At 42.1% G+C, this 22,504-nt stretch overlaps 1 protein-coding gene across 3 annotated transcripts in view; it reads right to left on the bottom strand.

The window, feature by feature from the left end:
- The window catches only part of CNOT10 (CCR4-NOT transcription complex subunit 10), a 39,058-nt gene extending 18,994 nt beyond the window's left edge, over nucleotides 1-20,064 (bottom strand). For all 3 annotated transcript variants that reach the window (XR_010989068.1, XR_010989067.1, XM_068152923.1), the window contains exons 1-12: nucleotides 19,835-20,064; nucleotides 15,851-15,942; nucleotides 13,470-13,631; nucleotides 12,820-12,970; nucleotides 11,746-11,891; nucleotides 10,753-10,839; nucleotides 10,448-10,531; nucleotides 9,090-9,207; nucleotides 5,976-6,125; nucleotides 4,618-4,820; nucleotides 2,809-2,930; nucleotides 2,045-2,221 (exon numbers count right to left, since the gene is read on the bottom strand). Coding sequence is in view for 1 of the 3 variants with exons in the window: in XM_068152923.1 (XP_068009024.1) it covers nucleotides 2,045-2,221; nucleotides 2,809-2,930; nucleotides 4,618-4,820; nucleotides 5,976-6,125; nucleotides 9,090-9,207; nucleotides 10,448-10,531; nucleotides 10,753-10,839; nucleotides 11,746-11,891; nucleotides 12,820-12,970; nucleotides 13,470-13,631; nucleotides 15,851-15,942; nucleotides 19,835-19,856 (1,514 nt within the window). In the remaining 2 variants the exon portion in view is untranslated. The remainder of the gene's footprint in view (nucleotides 1-2,044; nucleotides 2,222-2,808; nucleotides 2,931-4,617; nucleotides 4,821-5,975; nucleotides 6,126-9,089; nucleotides 9,208-10,447; nucleotides 10,532-10,752; nucleotides 10,840-11,745; nucleotides 11,892-12,819; nucleotides 12,971-13,469; nucleotides 13,632-15,850; nucleotides 15,943-19,834) is intronic.
- Between the last annotated feature and the right edge of the window lie 2,440 nt (nucleotides 20,065-22,504).

Below are 22,504 nucleotides of genomic sequence, written 5' to 3'. Positions count from 1 at the left end.
AAGATCACCTAGAAGGTGCTGTAGTTTTCTTTAGACTTCTGGCTGCCTTCATTTTTGTTATTTCAAAATGTCTTTTAAAAAGAATTTTTAAAACATGCCACTTTTAAGAACCTGAAGCTTGGCATTTTGGGGGGGGGGGGGGGAACTGAGTTTATCCCCCTAACAAACTTTTTCACTGATGTTGTTTCTTTACTATAAACTGATGTTGTTTCTTTACTATAAACAGGTAAGATAACTCTTAAGAGATCTTCAAAACAGTAACAGACCAAGGAAATCTCTGCTCACCACTGCTGTACTGTGTGTATGTGATGCCTTTGCCAAAAATTAGATTAAAAAACCTCTCAACCACTGAAAGTATTCACTGCTTTCTTGTGAGTAAGAGAAGAATCTGCCTCAGAGTCAGCCTGCTCAATTAGTGGGATTTGCTTCAAAACCATCCTGTTCAATTAGAGTGATTTTCTTCAAATGTCTTCTATGTTTTACTGTCCTCTCACCGAGGGTTTCTTGTCAGAAGGAACAAATACTTAGAGAACCTTTCAGAATGTGACACAAATTCAGGAACAGCATTCTTTGTTGCTGGATATTTTGAAGTTGGCAACAACCAGTGGGAGAGATGAGGGAGTCTTCTTTCCTTATTAATTTTTTTTTTTAAGTTGAAGAAGCATCTGGTATTGAAAGAAGATAGTAAAGGATCTTCCCATGCAGGGAATGTTTTCCTTTCCTAACTCTTACAAAACCAAACACACACCACACCACCACCTTCAGAAAAAAAAACAAGCAACCACCACCAAAAAAAGGTCTTGTCTGAGCATTTTGTTTTCATCACTCCCCCTTAGTGGGCCCCAGAAGCTTAAAACTGCAATCTCATTTAAACCAAAGAAGCTTCATTGCAATGGACTGCATACAGCTTGCCAGAGAAAGTTAATTCACAGCCTCCAACCTCACTAAGAAAACCAAAAAAACAACAAACCCCTACACACCTCTCACCCCCAACTTTCACAAATCATTTGGTCACTTGACAGGAAAGATTGTCACTGGGGAAAAAAGGTGAGAGAAGAGCTTTAAAATGTTGTTTTAGCAGTAGCAGCCACTGACTCCCAGCCCTTGTCTATCCCCAGGCAACCTCAGAATATATGGGGATGTGCCTATGCAACCCAGCATACATACAGTAAGCAAATGGACCTTCTTAAAATTATCCTGTACTTGGCTCTGACAAAGATGCTGTGTTTTTTCCTTACTCTCTAAGCAGTTCAAGTTCCAGCACACCCACTTCTTCCAGATGAGTTACTCTTCCCTTCTCAGAATGGTCTTTAATGAAAGTGCAGGCTATGGCTAATAAAGGTACTCTTCAGAAGGAAGTTCAGAGCACGCCAGGCTCAACACACACAGTTAAAAACACATTTGACATGCCTTGTCTACAAGTTAATTTTTCTGCAGCTTTAAGGAAAAAAAGGAAAAAAGAGATTTTTTTTCTGAAGTATTTTTATAAAGTGCAAATGTATTAAGCCACTGCTCCATGCTGCTGTCATACTTCTACATCTAGCTTCCCATTTCTAGTCTAAACCAAACACAACAAAGCATGCTAGGGCCGAGGACTGTCCAGTCTGATCATGGGGAAACGTTTACTACTGAGATACTAAGCATTTATATAGTGAATCAAGCACATGGCACTTGTGCACACACACACAGACAGAAGCAATGTAACTTCACTTACAATTAGAGAAATACCAATATGCACTGCAGGAGGGTGTGGGAAAACATAGCATTTGCAGCACAAAAAATGAGATGGCCAGTGGAATAAAAAAAAGAAGTTCACTGTCTAATTTATTGAAATTGTTAGGAAGGGTAAAGAACCAAGTCAGGATGTATTCTTGTTAGCACACCAGGAATTAAAACAATGAGCAGCTAACCATTTTCCTTAATATGTCAACATTGCTAAGGGAATTTACAAATACATTCTTTTCTCTGCCAGCCAAACCAAACAGGACTGTCAGCCCAGACTTACTTTGGACAAAAAGAAAGGTTTGTGTGCAATTCTCATTACCTGCATGCTTCACTGCTTTCACTGTTTTCTGTATTTCCCCCCAGCTGATTACTAGTTTTAGATCCATTTTCTTGCTTTGGCTCCTGCTGATCTTCTGGCAGTAGAAGCAAGGCATTTCTTAGACAAATTGCTGCGAATTCCATACTGGCTACAGGTATTGCTGAGGACTGTCCGTCACTTAAAGAGACACAGAAGTTAGCCAGTGAGTAGCAACATCACTGCATTAAAAGCAAAGCTCCAGAAAGATCTGAATGCAGAAAAAACTTTATCCTGAAGAAATTAGAAAACGTTTTAAACAAACCACATTAAATTTATAAGCCTTCTGCAGCTTCCTTATTGTCTATATGTAAGTACATCCCGATGCCCAAACACAGCCCATAATTACAAGAATCTAGCTTGTTTTGCTTAACTTGACTTCCTGAAGTTTTAACAGAGAAACTAGATTCCTTCTGCAGCTTTCTAAAGTGGACTACTGAAAATACATAATTTCTTAAGTGAGAAAAGGAGGAAAGACTTAGAAATACAACTTTCAGAGGAATCCGTTTTAAGCTTCAATGGCTTTCTTAGTAACGTGAACACAGCGTTAAGCCCTCTGCTGGCCATCCCAGTGAAGGCATCCAAAGAGTGTTCTAAGACTCCTCATGCCTCTCTCTTCACCAAACGAGTAATTTCATTATTCCATTACAGTTTTAGAAACCCCTGATAAAAAGATTCGTACCCTTGCAGCTATGATAAAATGAAGAGGCCACGGAAAACATACTTACTTATAAACAACATTCTGTATTGACTGGGATGCTAGGACTATCTTACGGTGGTAGCCTTGTCCTACTATAGATTGCACAATTCCCTTTTTGCTGGGAAGACCTTTAGTCTCTTGTTCTGATGTCTAAAAGGGAGCAAGAGGGGAAAAAAAAAAGGTTAAAATATCATGGCTTGGCAAAGTAAGAGAAAGCTGTAAGATTTTGACCTCTGCTAAAATACTGTGCTAAAATACTCTGCTAAAATGATACTATGAAAACATAAGAATCACTCCTTTATATGGGTGCAGTTTTAAAATCTGAAGTATCAGGAAGGATCAGGCACCTTCTATTGTCTTTGTGTTGCAGAGGGATTTTACTGTGCACAGTGCAATCACAGATTAGTTCTGACAGCTTGTCTGATAGCCTACTGACCTAGTTTTTCCTCTGTTTTGAAAGCAAAGGAACAATGAACCAAATCGTATTAAAAGAACTGTCAGGAAACCTAAAAAGAAAACAAATGATCAGCCAAATAATATTCAGAATTGTCACTGTAATGCTTGCCATCTCCTCTCCCTGCTCACACAGCATTCAAAACACTCTCTGAAAAAGCTGCTCTCCAGCTGTTCCATGGGGAGCACGAAGCTGAACCACAACATACGCAAAGCTTCATTAAATTAAGAGAGTTTTGAGCATGCAGGCATTTTGGAGGTCAAATGAACTTGAAGCACTCTGTCAGTCCCAAGAACTACCTCTACACCCTTTCAGATGAGTCTAAATAGAAAAATCCAAGCTATTTCAGTCAAAAAAATTTAAAAGTATCCACGTATCAGCAACAGAAGTTCTGAAAGTTGTTTCTGTTCATCAAGCCTTAAAGTGAGCATCAGACTTCCCTGAGCAGCCACAAAAAAATTCTGTCACTGATTCCACTTTCACCTTGTTATTTCTGTAATTCAGGAACAGAAATCCTTGCAAGCCCAGAATGTAGGACAGAGAAAAGACCTTGGGCAAGTTTTATTCTTCCATTCACAAATAAAGACAGAATTACTTGTGGGGTTGTTTGGGTTTTTTGTTATTGTTGATCCTTTTAAATAAATACATCACACACTATTATGCAGGGGTCTTAGTATATATAACTACATAAGCCCCAAGGCTTGGTAATCACTGTTAAATGAGCATGGAAAGCTTGAGGTATCATGAAACAAGTAGTAAGTCAAACTGTTCATGCTAGTATCTGCATTTTAAGTAGAAAGCATTGAATACACAAAGAACATATCACTCCCTGCTATAAGTGACGCCTCATCAGAGAGCACTGTAAATTTCTTTCCAAGGAATATCTTTATTACTCTTTCAAAAATTATTTCAAGACCAAGTCAGGTAAACCATCAGATGGCTTGGAGAAATCTGATGTGCTTCAAACCCATTCAGGACTCAAGCTGGAATGCCAAAGTGCTGTGAAGGTAAATTGCCAAAACCGAAATCAGGCTTAACAAGTCTCTCCAGAAAAAAAACACTTTCAACTTTAGTTTGCAACTGAAGAGCAGCTGTAAAAGCCATTCAGGTGCTTTTGTTTCACCTCATGCCAATCTTTTGGATAGTCTTAGAAATGTCAGTTAATTATTGGGTCTCAAGGCACTTGTTTCTGTGATGGTTTTACCTCTATCTGTTGCACTTTGAAGACAAAATACACGTATACACAACAATAATTAATCTGGAGGTGCTGCAACACTAAGCCTTTAAAGTGCATACTTCAACTCAAGGTATTATTTCCTCCTTTCTGTGATCACATGCAGTTCATAACTACAATCACAATAAGGAATTTTCAAATCTACTCACCCCTTTATTGGCAGCAATGCAACATTCTGCTATTCTCAGCCAAAGACGAGGGTTTGAGTGATAAACTTGGACTGCCTCAATCAAGCATTCAAAGGCAGCTAAGGGCCTCCCAATATGCAAGAGCTGAATTCCACAATTGTACAGCAGCTCATACCGTTTGTTAGTCAGTAGTGTACACATGGGTCTCCCTGAAAATTTTTTTCCTGCAGAAAAGGATTAACACCATATTGGATGTACAGCTCAGAAGAGCAGAAAACCTAACTCTAGGAAGGGGACAGAAGCTGTGGAAAACACCCTGAAAATACCAAAACCCCATTGGGCACAGGAAGTCACTAACCTTCTGTAAGTAAATTCCTTTCACATCAAAGCTGATGTGAGAGACAAACTAATTGTATTCTTAATAAAGCTTGAAATACATGAAACGTAAGTGGTTAGCACTTGCTGTTGCTCAAGCTAAACATTATGTAATAGTACTCAATCTTAGATTTGTGAGAACACACATCTTTGGTTTCCTTCTGGAATTTACGAGAGCAACAATTTGCCAAGCATAAAACACTTTGTATCTTCACACTGGCACCTAAGCATGTACTTTAGGTACAGGGCCAGGGGAAAGAAAAAAAAGTGTGAGAACAACTAGATTTTAAAGACAAAAAATTTCACTTCATCATGAAAACATTCATTTGGAAGAGAAAAAGTCATTTTAAGCATTATTGATCACAGCAAGAGAAATGTTACAATAATGCTTATTTTCTTCTCTTTTGGGTACTTACAGCGAAAATAGATGGATAAAGCTAACAAAAAAAATAAACAATAAATGAACATGTCTCACACAAGTCTGGGAATTGTTCAGTAAGAAAGTGTGAGAAATAGACCTTTTCCAAATGCCAATTTAACAGCACTGTACTCTGCATCTTCTGTACCTTCCACGTAACTAAAAAAACCCAAAACCAAAACCAACTCCCCCTTCTCCACATGCTTTTGAGTCCTGCTGGTTCCACCCACTGTCCACAGACTATAAATAACATCTTCCATCATACCCAATAGGTTACAGAGACTATTTTGTAATATCTCCCTGACTGATGGTCAAAGATTATAAAGGAGAGAGAAGTAATTGCTGCAGTCCCATGGCACATCAAAGAAAGCAGCAAAATAAGAACGTATTTCAGTATCACCTACTTCTGGTGACACCAACTACACTCTCAAATCAAATTAGAATGAGAATTCTCACCCTCCTTATCCTGTTATCTGCCAAGAGGTGAAACAGGAATTTTGCTGGTAACTACTGAAAGCTTCATCCTCTATTTTCTCATTTTACCCACCCCTCTTCCACTGTATTTTCATCACTGAAAAATTCTTACCTGGATCTGCACTGCCCGCTCCTAGCTGCGCACACGCGTTATCATTTTCTTGCAAGGCTTTTTTGAAGTAAAAAATTCCTAAGTTGTGCTTTCCCATTGCAAAGTGAATGCAGCCAAGATTGTTCCAGAACATACACCGTAAGCATTCACCTGAGAGAACAGCAAAAGACCGTTGTTGCAAACTGAAAAATTGCACTGAGCCCATGAACTGCTTCCACCACCTTCCTAGGGGGTAGTTTATTGTGGTAGTCTATTAAACACAGGTGACTCATGGATTGTGTATATTACATCCTCATCTCACATTTTAATAACCTACATTGCTGTATACTATTCTTGGTCTCAGACAGTTGACTTGAAATTACCTACACCTTAAGCAGCTACAGAGTTCCAGATTTTGTGCACTAGACTCTAGGAGAGACAGGTATAAAAATTAGACTGCAAACTGAAGTCGGTTCACCTAGAGGTCTGCTTACAATTCAGCATGCAATCACTTCAAGTTTCCCAACAAATGGCTCTTGTAAAAAGGAAATTCTCATATCACAGAATGGTGTGGGTTGGAAGGGACCTCCAATGGCCATCTACTCCAGCCCCCTCTGCATTAAGCAGGGGAATCTTCAACTAGATCACATTGCCCAGGGGCTTGTAGAGCCTCACCTTGAGTATCACCAGGGATGGGGCCTCAATTACTTCCCTGGGCAACCTGTTCCGGTGTTCCTCTAGCCTCATGGTAAACACTTGTTCCTAACATTCAATCTAAATCTGCTCTTTTCTAGTTTGAAACCACTGCCCCTCACCCTCTCACTACAGGCCTTTAACAGTCCTTCCTCTCCAACTTTCTTGTAGACATTTTTTTTTAACTTCTTCAAAATCTGATTTGAATATTCTCAAAAGTTCTAAGTTAACAATTATAGACAAAATATATATTACTTTTCAATAGAATAGAATAAACCAGGTTGGAAGAGACCATCAAGATCATCACATCCAACCCATCAACCAATCCAACCCACCTAAACAACTAACCCATGGCACCAAGCACCACATCAAGCCTCCTCCTGAACACCTCCAATGATGGTGACTCCACCACCTCCCCAGGGCAGCCCATTCCAATGGGCAAGCACTCTCTCTGTGTAAAACTTCCTCCTAACCTCCAGCCTAAACCTCCCTTGGCACAGCCTGAGACTGTGTCCTCTTGTTCTGGTGCTGGTTGCCTGGGAGAAGAGACCAACCCCCACCTGGCTACAACCTCCCTTCAGGGAGCTGTAGAGAGCAATAAGGTCACCCCTGAGTCTCCTCCTCTCCTGGCTAAGCAACCCCAGCTCCCTCAGCCTCTCCTCATAGGGCTCGTGCTCCAAACCCCTCACCAACTTTGTTGCCCTTTCTCTGGACATGCTCCAGCAAGTCAACCTCCTTCCTAAACTGAGGGGCCCAGAACTGGACAGAATACTTGAGGTGTGGCCTAACCAGTGCAGTGTACAGGGAGAGAATGACCTCCCTGCTCCTGCTGGCCACACTGTTCCTGATGCAGGCCAGGATGCCATTGGCCCTCTTGGCTGCCTGGGCACACTGCAGGCTCATGTTCAGCCTACCATCGACCAGCACCCCCAGGTCCCTCTCTGCCTGGCCACTCTCCAGCCACTCTGACCTGATATCCTTTAGAGTCTATATTAATACAGAGATTAATGTCCAATTAACAATACTCAGAGAGATGTTTTAGCATTATTTAAAAATTAACTGAAAATAAAGCAAATAATTTATTGCTACTGAAGCAAAGACAGTTCTCCACAGAATCAGCTCTGTCATTTTTTAATAGGTAATTTTTGGCTGCTATTGTGGTCACATGAGCTATGAAAGGCTTCTGCAAAGCTTTCCTCAAGATCATCAGTAATATTATATGCCTAAAGTTTAATAAAATCATAGTAATATTCAGGGTTGGAAGGGACCACAAGGATCATCTAGTTCCAACCCCCCTGCCATGGGCAGGGACACCCCACACTAGATCAGGCTGGACAGAGCCTCATCCAGCCTGCTCTTAAACACCCCCAGGGTCAGGGCCTTGACCACCTCCCTGGACAACCCATTCCAGGGTTTCACCACTCTCATGGTGAAGAACCTCCTCCTCACATCTAGCCTGAATCTCCCCACCTCCAGCTTCATTCCATTCCCCCTAGTCCTATCACTACATGAGATCCTAAGAAGTCCTTCCCCAGCCTTCCTGTAGGCCCCCCTCAGATACTGGAAGGCCACAATGAGGTCACCTGGGAGCCTTCTCTTCTGCAGACTGAACAGCCCCAACTCCCTCAGTCTGTCCTCATAGGAGAGGTGCTCCAGCCCTCTGATCATCCTCGTGGCCCTTCTCTGGACACGTTCCAGCACCTCCACATCCCTCTTGTAATAGGGGCTCCAGAACTGGACACAGTACTCCAGGTGGGGTCTCAGCAGGGCTGAGTAGAGGGGAAGGATCACCTCCCTCGACCTGCTGGCCACACTTCTCCTGATGCAGCCCAGGATCTGATTGGCTTTGCAGGCTGCAAGAGCACATTGAGAGCTCATGTTGAGCTTCTTGTCCACCAGCACCCCCAAGTCTCTCTCCTCAGGGCTGCTTTCCAGCCAGTCACTGCCCAGCCTGGATTTGTGCCTGGGATTGCCTCGACCCAGATGCAGGACCCTGCACTTGCTCTTATTGAACTTCATGAGGTTGGCTTGTGCCCACCTCTCCAGCCTGTCAAGGTCCCTCTGGATGGCCTCCCTTCCCTCCAGCGTGTCTGCTGCACCACACAGCTTGGTGTCATCAGCAAACTTGCTGAGGGTGCACTCAATGCCACTGTCCATGGCACCCACAAAGATGTAAAAATGAGCAAATATGTCACCCTAACCAGCACTTTCCTTCCTAAATATATCATCTTCAGGTAACACTGCACTAAGTTTCTTCTAAATAATAAAGGGCAGGAAACAAAACTTTCAATTTATCTGCTGGTTACTGATATTTTACAGGGGTACTGCTGATAAAAAAGGAAAAAAAAAACACCAAAACCACAACACCCTAAAAATAAAGAGAAGAAACAGACCATTAATAAATTAACCTGACTAATTAACCATGGAGGTTTTCCTTTTTACCTGTTTTCATGAAGCCCGGGTGTTCGGCGATGTTTGCGCTGTTTAAAAGTTTGACTGCTTTGCGGTAATTGCCCCTCAAATATTCAAAGTTGCTCTTAAGAAAGAGAGAAGAAGCTGACTGCAAAGGAGAAAACAACAGTCAATCATCTCTTATGATTTCTACTGCTAGTGTTACATTACTCCACAAACACCTTGCCACTGCGGCCATTTATTAGAATAAACCTTTATTAGAATAAACCAAACCAGGTTGGAAGAGACCTTCAAGATCATCGTGTCCAACCCATCAACCAATCCAACCCACCCAAACAGCTAACCCATGGCACCAAGTACCCCATCAAGTCTCCTCCTGAACACCTTCAATGACAGCGACTCCACCACCTCCCTGGGCAGCCCATTCCATAGCACAATCACTCTTTCTGTATAGATCACTCTTTCTGTATTTAAAAAGGGCTTAGATCTTAATACTCTCAGGAAGTAGCACCTCCTCTGAATTATCAAACTATGAATACTCTGTTACTGCTTTAAAACCCAGCATTACTCTACAGAACTCTGTTATGGCGATGGCTAAGTGCAAAGGATCTCTTTTCTAAGAGGATCTTTCTGCAATCTGTCTTCTAGTACACTCCCATCCTTTCCTTCCTGCGGATTTCAACAACCTCCTCCTGGGCCATGCCCTTCCTGGTCTGCCAATAGAGCCCTCACAATCCAGGAGGATTTGTCAGACTGGCAATCCAGGAGGATTTGTCAGACTGGCAGCTGTTGAGACTAGCAACAAAAGGGAAGTGCTCTCCCCCCATTCCCTGCGCCGCAGTTAGCGTAGAGTTTATCGTGGTTGGTGAATGCAGTTCTGAGTTCAGAACCTCTGTATTAAGAAAGAGTGCTTTGTAGCAAGAGGTGAGCCTCCAAAATTTCAGAAAGAAAAACAAACCCAAAAAACCCCAACACCCAGAGAATTGTGGCTCACAGAATTAATCTTTTAGGAGCTATGAACTGCTTTAAATAACCAATTATATTAGAAGGTTGTAATAGCTGCAACATTTATAGTAAACTAAACCTTATTTTGTGCTGCTCAAGTTATAAAGCAAATTAAGTCTGTTTATTATATAGTGTCATGCATTTATTTTGGCAATTAACAATAAAGTGGATTTTTTTCTCATCAATGGGAAACAGCACAAGTAAGAAAATTCTTCATTAACTACACTTGCAGGAAAGAGATTACAAACTTGGCTGACTACATAAACATTACTTCAGATATCCATCCTCAATAAGACCTTTCTTTGTAAGGAAAGTTAGTAAACTCAATGTTAAGAGAGAGACTATATCAATACTAGAAAAACAATAACCTTAAAAATACTTACATTGCCAGCTGTATTCATAACAGACTTGATTTCCCTCTTGCATGCCTTTAGTGACTTCATCTGTATATAGGCTCTCACCTTATACTGTTAAAAAAGATTGCTTTGTTAAATAAAACCCCAACAACTTGTACTTGGATCTTACAGAAAGGAGGAGCTGGATAAATTCATTCTTTTGTTTTCACAACACCAAATTCAAGGACAGACAGTATCACAATCCATGCTGAACTAGATTTGAAGCAGAAGACACTGTATTTTAAGAGAAACTTGAACTAGTATCTTTGTATAAGTAATATGCAGACTCTTACCTGGTGTATCTTAGATTTAGCAACTTCTATCAAAGCTCCACTTTCAGCTTTTTGATTTGAGGCATCTTTATTTGTATTACCACCTGACTGCAGATCAAACAACAACAACAACAAAAAGGAAATGTTACTATTAGTCACCTTTTCAACTCAGTTTACAGATTCTTTCATGAGCTATTTTTACCAGTGTCACATGAAGATGAAAACTAATTAATAGTAAATACAAATCCCACCAAATAATGTAACTGGAGCTTAACAATCAAAATCCACAAACAACCACACCAGCCCATGAAAAGCAGAATTCTGTATTAACATTAGTATTATGCTATGTTGCTCTGCAGTTGAGGTATTTTAAGAATTCTCTTACCCAGGAGGATGATAGGTACATTCTAGATTCTCTCTTTAATATTTTCTTCAGTAGCATTACTACATACTTAAAGATAAAATGTTTTATCTTAAGTGTGACATTCCATCAACAGGAAAAGCCTGAAGAGTCCTCTTTGCACTTCCAAGCCACTACTCATTCTATTGATTTTTCGAAAAGACACATACAAAAGATTTCATTTGAAAGTACACCTCATACTTTCAGATAGTATGTAAAAAAAGATGCTTGATTTTCCATGCTAAGTTACACAATTGCAATTCCTCTCTGATGCTGACTTGCCCTTAAAACTTAGAGACTCATACGGTCATAATCCAACACAAACAAGGAAAACTAAGTATATCTGATCCTGAAGACAACACTCATTCCATTCTAAGTCCCTGACAAGAAACACTTCTTAGATCCCTGGAATTAAGAGAGAAAAAATCGGAAGAGAGGGAATTAACAGCTGCTGTATACAACTAACTCAGTTACTAAAACACAAATTGATGTCTGAAGTTATAGGTGATCTTACACTTTTATAACTCAAAAGTACTTTAAAAGAATCATTTTGGATTGACTGAAAGAATACTTCTGGTAAAGATTTAGTGGCATTCATCTGATTTGAAGATTACCTCATTTTTTCCATTCTTGCTGTTATTGTTGCCCTGTGAAATCATTTTTTCCAGGACAGCAAGCAGATGCAAGGCTTTCTCAGCTTGGTAAGTTAGCAGGTACAAGTCTACAAGCAAGAAGCACACAGCCTGGGCAAATTTCTCTTCTGTATAAAGCAAACAAGTAAAAATTATTTTACAGCTGTAATACCAAGCTTTCCAAACATGACTAAAGAAAAAAACATTAACTACAAAGTGCATCTATGTGACATTATGAGAAAAATTCACCTTTTACATTTAAAGAAACCAAAACAAAACAAAATCAAACCACCAGCAGATATCTACACTGAAAAAGAAAGGTAATTCATTCAAACAGCATCAGCATAAAAGCACAGATTGAAGACAGCTTAACAGGTATTTCATGTTTACAGATTTTGAGAACTGGTCTAAGCAGATCAGCACCAAAGATCCAGCATTTAACCAGACAGATGGAGCCATATGCACACATAGAATCCCATAGAACTTGAAAGGATTCCGTACAAACACATCTCTGCTTGGCACTTCATAGAGTGAATCCCAGACAGGCATACTGAAAACTGGCAGGAATTGAAGGAGAAACATGGTAGTATTTACTTAATTAATTGAGGCCAACACACATACATCCTTCAGCCTTGTAATTTCTAATATGTATGGAAATTCCACCACACAGGGTGCCATAGCCTATAAAAGCTAGTGACTATCTACAGATACAAGCATCTGCAAGTATGCATGACCTGCTGATGCAGGTATTTAAAATGTGTGTGCCCTAGGACATAGGGCACCCACAAAGTTGCATGATGACTCAAAATACTAGATTTTAAACAATTTCATTAACTTGTGCATATTGCTTACACAAATACCTTTTACCAACAATCTCTTTTGATTTCAGTGTACCTCTGTGCTGAAGTACCCTCCCCCCAAATCCAACTGTTGTCCTTGATAAAATTCAAATGCATTCTTCATTCTGAAGCCTACCTTCCTTAGAACCATATTAGGCAAATTGCAAGCCACTTGTCTGATAGTGAGACAGACTGAATAGCCTTTCTCTCTACATACCAAAAGGCTCTATAAACTGGTACAGCTTCTCTCCAACTGATATAGCTTCGGTATACTGACGCAGGTGATACAAAATAACAGCTTGATTGTAGTACAGCATACTGTTTTCAACATCATCTAAACCATCCATTTCTTCAACAACAGAGTGAACCTGGAAAACACAAACACACAACAAAATCCACACTCACTGCATTAAACCTTCAAAACACACGATTTTTTTTTTAAGTGTTAAACATCAACACACACAAAAAGAGACAGATCAGCAAGAGTTAAAGTAATAAATGCTGCTGTTCCACATAAATCCAGCAAACTACTTACAATGAAATAGGAAGTCATCAATTCACATTTTTTATTGCTCTACAAGCTATTTCAGTTTAAGGAGCTTTGTACTGAAAGGACACAGCAGGTCTTCTCATGGTTATAAAATCTGAAATGTTTCAGCTTCAAATCAATTTCAATAACTAAACCCCTAACTATAAAAGCAGTGTCCTAATGATTAAATAAGACTCAGGGTTAAAAAGCAATGAATACTACTCTCTTACTCCTTTATAAAAATCAAAGACACTGAAGTTTTATTCTTATTTCACTGGATGATCCACTACCAATAATAGCACTCAACATTAAGTACCATGTCAATATGTTTGCATTACCTGGTTCTTCAGCTGGTTAAGAGTTTGTCTCAAGTTGTCTGTTGTGGTCTGGTTACTTTTACAGAACTCAGCAACAGCAGTATTCAAAGTTATTTTGTAGTCATCTTTGTTTATGTCTTGCAGGGTATTTAGGTGTTGTAAACAAGTATCATAGTTTCCAGCCTGGAAATGGCATAGAACCAGAAACATGCATTAGAAGATACAAAGTTTAAAATAGCAGGCTACCAAGATTTATGAAATTATCCTCTGCAATTTCAGAAAGTAAACTGGCATTTCCTTTATCTACAGCAAGTGAACTGAACCACATGCTTAATTATTTATGCAGAATAATATGTATGAGAAGCCTCAAAGTTGAGGTCATATCCAAACTTCAAAATTAATTGTGTAGAGGAAAGTCAAACAGAATAGCCTTTTATAAAGAGATGTTTCCATGAAAAGTGTTACTCTAATTTCTCTTCATTGTATTACTTGAGTTTCAGGATTCCTTATTTCCTCAGTTTTCATAACCTTTCCCCATCACACTGACTGGCTGCAGTAGCTTATGTAAGTCCCAGCCCATTGTTTTATGCTTATTCTTCATTTCATCTGAGGAAAGCATGAGTTACAATGCAGTCTGCAAAAGTCAGCTTAAGACAGGTTAGAAAAAGAGTTACCTTCCCAGTACAGGTTTAAATAACGCTTTTACAAGTTTTAACTATTAAATGAAGTATTCAATCATCTAGGCATCCTTCAGAAGAAACTAGTCCACAAGTATGATGCTCCTTTGAGGTGGGATTTAATCAAGAAATCCCTTTGTTTGACATCAGAAACAGGCAAGGACTTCAAAATGGCCCAGCTCTTTCTACTCTAAGTTTTAGTCTTTCCTGTACATGTACAGGAGGAATTTAGTGGCATCAAGGAACAAAAGAGGACTCCAGATCCCTTCAACTATGTTAATCTTTCACTCTCGACTGTTCAACTCCTATATAGGAGCAAACCCTTCTTGTACATGAAAGTGACATCAACCTGCTTCCATGACACCCACTGAGATGTCTCTCAATCTCCATGACTTCTCAAAGACTACTGAGGGTGGCCTTGCAACAAGGTCAGCCAGCTCTCCTAACTCCCTCAGATGGATAATCTACAGGCCCATCTATTTATAGGGGTCAAACTTCTGTAACAGTTTGAATACCAACTCTTCCTTCACTGACAGTGATTCTGGTTTTGTCTCAAGCTGGATTTTTGTTCCCAAAGCCTGGGGCCCAGCAGCACTGGCAAAGATCTAGCGAAGACAGTGTTGAAAATCTCTACCTTTTCAGTGTTGCTGGTGATAATTCACCTCTCCTGTTTAGCAGTGGGACAGTATTTTCCTGCTGTTTCTGCTTGTTGTTTATGTACCTGAAGAACCCTTCAATAGTTACAAAAGCTAAAGATGAAATCATCATCACATCAAAACTATTGATCTGGATGTTGATCTGTGGGCAAGGTGGAAAACAGACAACCCTTTCATGTGCCTTCAATTCTCAGAATCAAACGCCAATGAGCAGAAAGTTATTGCAAAACAGTAATTTGAGCTACAAAGCACTCACATCAGTGAGCAGCATGAGCTGTATTAAGACCAAATACATACACTTTGTGTAACAACATTCTAGACAAAACACAAGTAACGAGTGAAACATACACAGAGGAACCTCAAAACAGAGCATTTAAATTCTTCCCTTCATCTATCTGACACTTCTAAAACTGAATTACGCAAGGCAGGGATGCAACAACTGAAAGGAAAAGCAATTATGCTTACTGTCACTTGCTACACCAAGTAAAACTGAGAGACAGTACAAAGAAAGGAGGAAACTGGAAGATTCAAAACCTCATTTTTAACACACACACACACACTACAATAAGTGTAACCAGGTAGTAAACGCTGCCTGTAGGTGTTACATGTTGAAGAATATGCTTTAATGTAAAATGACAGAACAGTGTACAATGCTGTTTGTGAAAGAATACAGCAAGATGCTGAAGTGAGAGGTCTGTTGGGTTGCTGCTTTTGAACACGTGGTTTCTTTACATCCTTTCACACAATATTATTCTTTCCTTCAGAGAGATCATGCATTTCCAATGCTCATACAGAAGAGCAGCCTGCTTTGCCTAATTACCTCAATATACAGCTATTAAGGCTACTAAGTTTTGAGAATTAAGAGTGAACACACTCTTGCACACTTCATTTGAGTAATGCTTTCAGTCTTTTCACATCATAGCAAACAAAAAACCACATGCACAACTAATGGTGCAATACCTCATTAATACATCTGCAGGTATGCTACAGAAAGACGGAAAAATAATTACAAGCATCCACGTACAGTTACATGGTAAATTAGAGGTCTCAAAACTTGGCTTTGTCTTACCAAAAAAGCTTGTAATGCATTGCTGGACAATTCCTTTTCCTGATCAGTAATCCCAGAAGAACCTGCTCCTTCATGTTTCTCAGTACCTTGATCTGTAAAATGGACAGAACATTACAGAAAAAGTTGGCATATGTAATGTCATCCAAAGTAACCAAAGCCCTGCAAGACAACTCACAATGTACACATTTTAGATTTCTCTTTACAGCTGAAACCACACACTAGGATTGTTTTTATCTGCACAAATACTAATGGTGAAGGCAATGCACTGAGTTAGATGAAAAGCTCATATATCCTGTATGCTGCCCCCTAAATAGGAAGGGAGGATTTAGGGAACAGCATGAAAAACAAGGCAAACACTGGAACTTCCACCCAGCTTCCTGCTGGAAGAGTAAGTCTCCCTAAATAAGAGGCTGCAGCCTCAAACCACCATTGTTAAAAAAATTATCAGTTCTGACAGTGGTTGTTAAAAACTCTGTACTTTTGTGCTCTTCAATATATTCCATCAAATGCTATCTAGTAATTATACTGCAAGACACAAATGCTGCCTCTTCATCTTTTCAGCCTCACTCTGCATCAGGTAGAACTTTCTTTGAATCAAAGAAATGGTTTCCACTTTTGCAGAAAATCATTTCTTGAATTTCAGAGTGGAAGCTTTCTAACCTACCTTTAGCTACCTTAGTAAGGTAGTTAGGCTTTATAAATTCAATTTATTCTTTCCCTTCTCTAGAATTCAGAGATGTCAAGATGTTGTGCAAACTCTGCTAATTTTGTTTCCATTTTGAAAAAAAAAAACAAACACTAAAACATTCATCTGTGAGGTTCACTACAAAATCCATTGCCCATCATCACCAATGCATCTGAATTGTCTGCTCCTGACGATGGAAATTTACAAGCTAAGACAAACAGTCATGTAAAACCAAGCAACAGAAGATCATCAGTTAACATCCACAGGAATAGGAATAAAACAGACTTAATAACCTATTCACAGTTTGTGTTTTTTGCTAAGATGGGGAGATCCCTTCTCTTGCTCTATGCAAAAACATATTTGAACAAGAACTGTAAATATTTGATTGTGACTTCAGTGTTTCATTAAGATGCCAACAAAGCTGAGATTTTTAAACCTCTACAATCTTGACTGCCAGTTAAAAAGTAACATACTGTGATTTAGACAAAATTCAGGATCCAGCAATTTCAGCACTCGAGAGGGATGAGTCCTCAGGGGGCTACAGAACTGCATGCACTTGATGTAAAAGCTGACTATGTAAGGCATTGATCAGCACCATTTGCACAGCCTTGTCCTCAAAAGGGAAAGATAGGAGAGAAAACTAAAACAGCCCAGAAAATTTTTGAGGTGCCAAGATTTTTTTGCTCTAAAACACTTGAAACCAATTAAAGAGCTAAAGGTCATTCTAATCTACTGCAATCCTGTCGCTCTTGTTTGGACCAGGATCTACTGCTTCAGTTGGTCTTCATTATAAAAGAGATTGTACAGACAGGATCTACTGCTTCAGTTGGTCTTCATTATAAAAGAGATTGTACAGACAGGATCTACTGCTTCAGTTGGTCTTCATTATAAAAGAGATTGTACAGACAGGATCTACTGCTTCAGTTGGTCTTCATTATAAAAGAGATTGTACAGACAGGAGTCAACCAGAATTTGGCTGGCACAAGATACTAAAAAGAACCCTCTGCTTGCACTCAAAAGAGGAGGAAAATAATGTACTCTTGCTCTCTTGGCTGCAAATGGCTATCAAATGCTTGCAAATAAAGCTATTATTTTCATATTTCTTGAGGTATTTGAAAATTAAGCAGGTAGGTACATTGGTCTCTGGCAAAACATACAGCATGCTGCTTGCTCACTCAGACCTAATTGGCATCTTGCAGAAGTATGTGGTACTGGTAACACACAGCACACCAGTCACTACTGGCATGCACCTATCCACACAGTAGCCTCAATAATCATCTGAAATATCTGAAATGGCTCAGGTTCCCTGCTTTACAAATGACAGGACCCAATTTATCTCTGTAAAATGTATTTACACATGAACCTGTCTGTTTCACTTTTCATATTGTCCAACGTTCACAAGTGCAGAGCAACTCTGTGCTTGTTGTGGTATGCTGACACAACACAAGAAACAAGAAGCCACATCTCCCATACACACACAGCCTGCATCAAGAACAGTGTGGCCAGCAGGAGCAGGGAGGTCATTCTGCCCCTGTACACTGCACTGGTTAGGCCACACCTCGAGTACTGTGTCCAGTTCTGGGCCCCTCAGTTCAGGAAGGAGGTTGACTTGCTGGAACGAGTCCAGAGAAGAGCAACAAAGTTGGTGAGGGGTTTGGAACACAGCCCTGTGAGGAGAGGCTGAGGGAGCTGGGGTTGCTCAGCCTGGAGAAGAGGAGACTCAGGGGTGACCTTATTGCTCTCTACAACTACCTGAAGGGAGGCTGTAGACAGGCTGATGATGGTCTCTTCTCCCAGGCAGCCAGTACCAGAACAAGAGGACACAGTCTCAGGCTGCGCCAGGGGAGGTTCAGGTTGGATGTTAGGAAGAAGTTCTATACAGAGAGAGTGATTGCCCATTGGAATGGGCTGCCTGGGGAGGTGGTGGAGTCGCCGTCATTGAAGGTGTTCAGGAGGAGACTTGATGGGGTGCTTGGTGCCATGGGTTAGCTGTTTGGGTGGGTTGGATTGGTTGATGGGTTGGACATGATGATCTTGAAGGTCTCTTCCAACCTGGTTTGGTTTATTCTAATAAAGGTTTATTCTAATAAAGATACCTGGAGAGCGACCTGCAATCATTGCCATTCTCACACCTGCTCTCTGTATCGCCAAGGAATGCAGTTCATTTGGGCACATACTTTTCTATTAGGAAAATAAACTGAGGAATTATTTCAACACTTTCAAAACCAATAACAAATACCTCAAACCTTTAATACCAGGGGTTTTGTTTGGATGTTGTTTTTTTTTTCCCTAGTAGAAACACGAAGAGACACTTGCAGTGCTTATAAATAAACACAGGCTAGGTCAGCACACATCACTCAGTACCCTACACGAGTTTTTCCCACAATCCTTTTCAGATGCTGAGGAGTTTCAAATATAGCATCCAGAGAAAAAAATGCTTAAGGTGATTTTAAATAATGCTCCTGTCACATAAAACCAACTGGAAAAAAACAACAAAACCCAAAGAACACAAGCAGATCCCTTGTGCTTTCTTCCACATCACCACCTTCTCCATCCCCAACGAGCTGTCATGACGGAAGGGCTCTTCTTCTGGAGAAGGGTAGTCATATGGAGATGGACGAGCAGCAATTTATCGACGCTAATGAGTTACAGAGCAACTGGTCTTGAGATTTATTTGGCGCGTTTACCATAAGATTTGTATTTTAACCTTGCCGATTTCTCTCTACAGTGCCTTTTCGGGCCCCAAGTTAGTGAAGACTCCCTCATCCCCCCAAACCAACTCAGAAGGCATCAGACCACGAAGCATTCCAATCCCCCAGCACCTTCTGAACGCACCAGCTTTAAAAAACGCACTAAGCAGCTCAACTTCTGCAGCGGCTATTACGCGCTAGGAGACACCCACGGCCGGCAACGCGTTCCTAACGCCCTGCCCACAGGGCCTTTCCAGGCCAGAAGGGTGCAACAGCTCAGCTCTCCGAGAGCACGGGAAGTCTCCACATGGCCCAGCCGGTGACCCGCCAAAACACAGGCCCACATGGGGCCGGCAGCGCCAGTACTTCACTGCGGCCACCTTGCCTGCCTCAAGCCCACAGTCCTGCCGCGGCGGGGGGACCACTTCCTCGGCGGAAGGACTACTTCCTCGGCGGAAGGACACATTCCACCGCAAACTGCAGCCTCTTCTCCTTCCGCCCGGGACCTACCGCCACTCACCGCCCCTGCGCGGAAACGTATCCCTCCGCACCTGGCGGCCCAGGCCCAAGGGGCAGGAGGCTGACCGCGGCGGCTTTTCTCGTACTCACCCGCAGCCTTGTCCGCCGCCATTTCCCCTGCCGCGCCGTGCGGCCGCGCAGTCCTAGAGTGCCGGTAGGGCCGAGGACTTCCCACGCTGCGCGGAGCGCTGTCTGCACCACCGCCAACCGGCCGCTGCCCCCCGGGACTACTTTGCCAGAGGCCGCCGCGTGCCGCGCCCAGCCCGCTGACTGCGCCACTCGCTCCTATTCGCCCGCCGCTTCCGGGTTCCCGGCGGCCTCGCGACGTCCTGCCGTTGCCGGGGGACCGCGCGCCTGACGTCAGGGCGCCGCAGCGCTGCCCGCCGGGGGGCGGTGGCCGGGCGCATGCACGGGGCCTCCCGCACCGGCCGCCGCGCCATGTTGCCGGTAGGCTAAAGGCAGGCAGCACTGGAGCAGGTTGTGAGCAGTGTTTTCTGCGGCTTCCGAGACAGAGAATTGATTGGCAAGTCTCGGCCGCTGTCTCCAGAACGTTTTGTCTTTTCGGCTGGGTTCAGACGTGCCAGGACCCGGGGGCTTCCCTCAGGTGTCAGCGGCTGCTGACAAGCAGACTGTGAAAATACTGACTAGTTTATTTATGTGATCAGATTGGCCGACTTAAGTGTTCTTAAGGTGCTCATCGGCATAGTAATTAACGCCGATAAGGTGTCCTCGTGTCTGCAGCTGTAATCCCTTTCCAGAGTGGGGGTTTGAGCCCCACTCCCCTCAGGAAACCCGAGGAAGCCCAGTTTCACTCCATGTCTTTGAAGTGTCCTTGGAATTCAGTGCTGTGGGAAACAACCCTCCGTCTGAAGGCGCCAATTAGCATTTGTTGTCATTATCTTCGTTATTGAAGTACCAGATATGAGATAAATTGCATTAACAGCATCATAAATACTAAAGATTCTTAAAAGTTTGTAATTACTCAGATATATTGCATGCACTTTTGCTAGGATCTATCTTCGTGGGCTCAGCCCCCCCTGTTATGCTGATTTGGGTAGGAACTGATTAAGCCTAGAGGAGTCATCCTCTCTTTTGAACCCAGGGAGTGGGATGAGGCTAGGGGAAAGCACCCCAGGGGCGTCCTGTCTCAGGCACCAAAAGGCTCCCTGTGTTTCTGGTCCTTGGAATCCAACCCTACACTACACAACAACCCCATGCAGTGCTACTGGCTGGGGTCAGCGTGGCTGGAGAGCGTCCAGGCAGAAAGGGACCTGGGGGTACTGGTCAAGGGTAGGCTGAACATGAGCCAGCAGTGTGCCCAGGTGGCCAAAAGGGGCAATGGCATCCTGGCCTGCATCAGGAATAGTGTGGCCGGCAGGAGCAGGGAAGTCATTGTGCCCTGTACTGGTTAGGCCACACCTTGAGTCCTGTGTCTAGTTCTGGGCCCCTCAATTTAGGAAGCACATTAAGACTCTTGAATGTGTCCAGAGAAAGGCAACAAGGCTGGTAAGAGGCCTCGAGCACAAGCCCTATGAGGAGAGGCTGAGGGAGCTGGGGTTGCTTAGCCTGGAGAAGAGGAGGCTCAGGGGAGACCTTAATTGCTGTCTACAACTACCTGAAGGGAAGTTGTAGCCAGGTTGGGGTTGGTCTCTTCTCCCATGCAACCAGCACCAGAACAAGAGGACACAGTCTCAAGCTGTGCCAGGGGAAGTTTAGGCTCAAGGTGAGGAGAAAGTTCTTCACAGAGAGAGTTGTTAGCCATTGGAATGGGCTGCCCAGGGAGGTGGTGGAGTCTCCATCACTGGAGGTGTTCAAAAGGGCACTTGAAGCTATGGTTTAGTAGTCATGAGGTCTTGGGTGACAGGTTGGACTTGTGATCTTTGAGGTCTTTTCCAACCTCACTGATTCTATGATTCTGTGAAGTGAGTCTTCATCATCTGACTCTGTGTCACAGTGGGGTTTTGCTTCCACAATTTTGTCACTGTTGATATGGGGACACTTGCTTATATTATTTCTTCAGATGTCACTCTCCAGGATTTCCCCTGCTTTCTCATTTATTCCTGTTAAACAAGGACTTGATTTTCTGCTGTGTCTCGATATATCTAATTCAGATGAGCAGATTTTACAATATATAATTTGGACCTTTTGGCAGTGGGCAGCATTTGTCAAGAAAGACTCAAGTACCTCAAGCATACTGCACTGTGGACAGCATTTGTCAAGAAAGACTCAAGTACCTCAAGCATACTGCACTGTGGACAGCATTTGTCAAGAAAGACTCAAGTACCTCAAGCATACTGCACTGTGGACAGCATTTGTCAAGAAAGACTCAAGTACCTCAAGCATACTGCACTGTGGACAGCATTTGTCAAGGAAGACTCAAGTACCTCAAGCATACTGCACTGTGGACAGCATTTGTCAAGAAAGACTCAAGTACCTCAAGCATACTGCACTGTGCGTCTCGCACATTAGATAAAGATACGAGGATGAAATTTGTCCTCGGGGAAATCAACAGCAAAAGTGACTGAGTGGAAGCAGGATTTCTTCTTGCTAGTCCGCTGTGATGCTTGTCCCTAACTCTACTGTCAGGCACCTTGGCGAGGGAAGGCTTGTAGGGAAGGGGGATACTTGGTTTAACAGTTCAAAAGCAAGGAACAGACAACCATCACAGCTTTGGCCATGAGCCAGGCCTTGAGAAAGGAGATTCCAAACCCATTATTTCAGGAATTTCAGGTGCAGGATGATTCTTTTAATTTTGTAATT

Source organism: Melanerpes formicivorus, unplaced genomic scaffold, assembly GCF_026170545.1.
Source record: "Melanerpes formicivorus ecotype bairdi unplaced genomic scaffold, bMelFor1.0.p_v2 SCAF_24, whole genome shotgun sequence".
NCBI lineage: Eukaryota > Metazoa > Chordata > Aves > Piciformes > Picidae > Melanerpes > Melanerpes formicivorus.
This window is presented reverse-complemented; position numbering and strand designations above follow the sequence as displayed.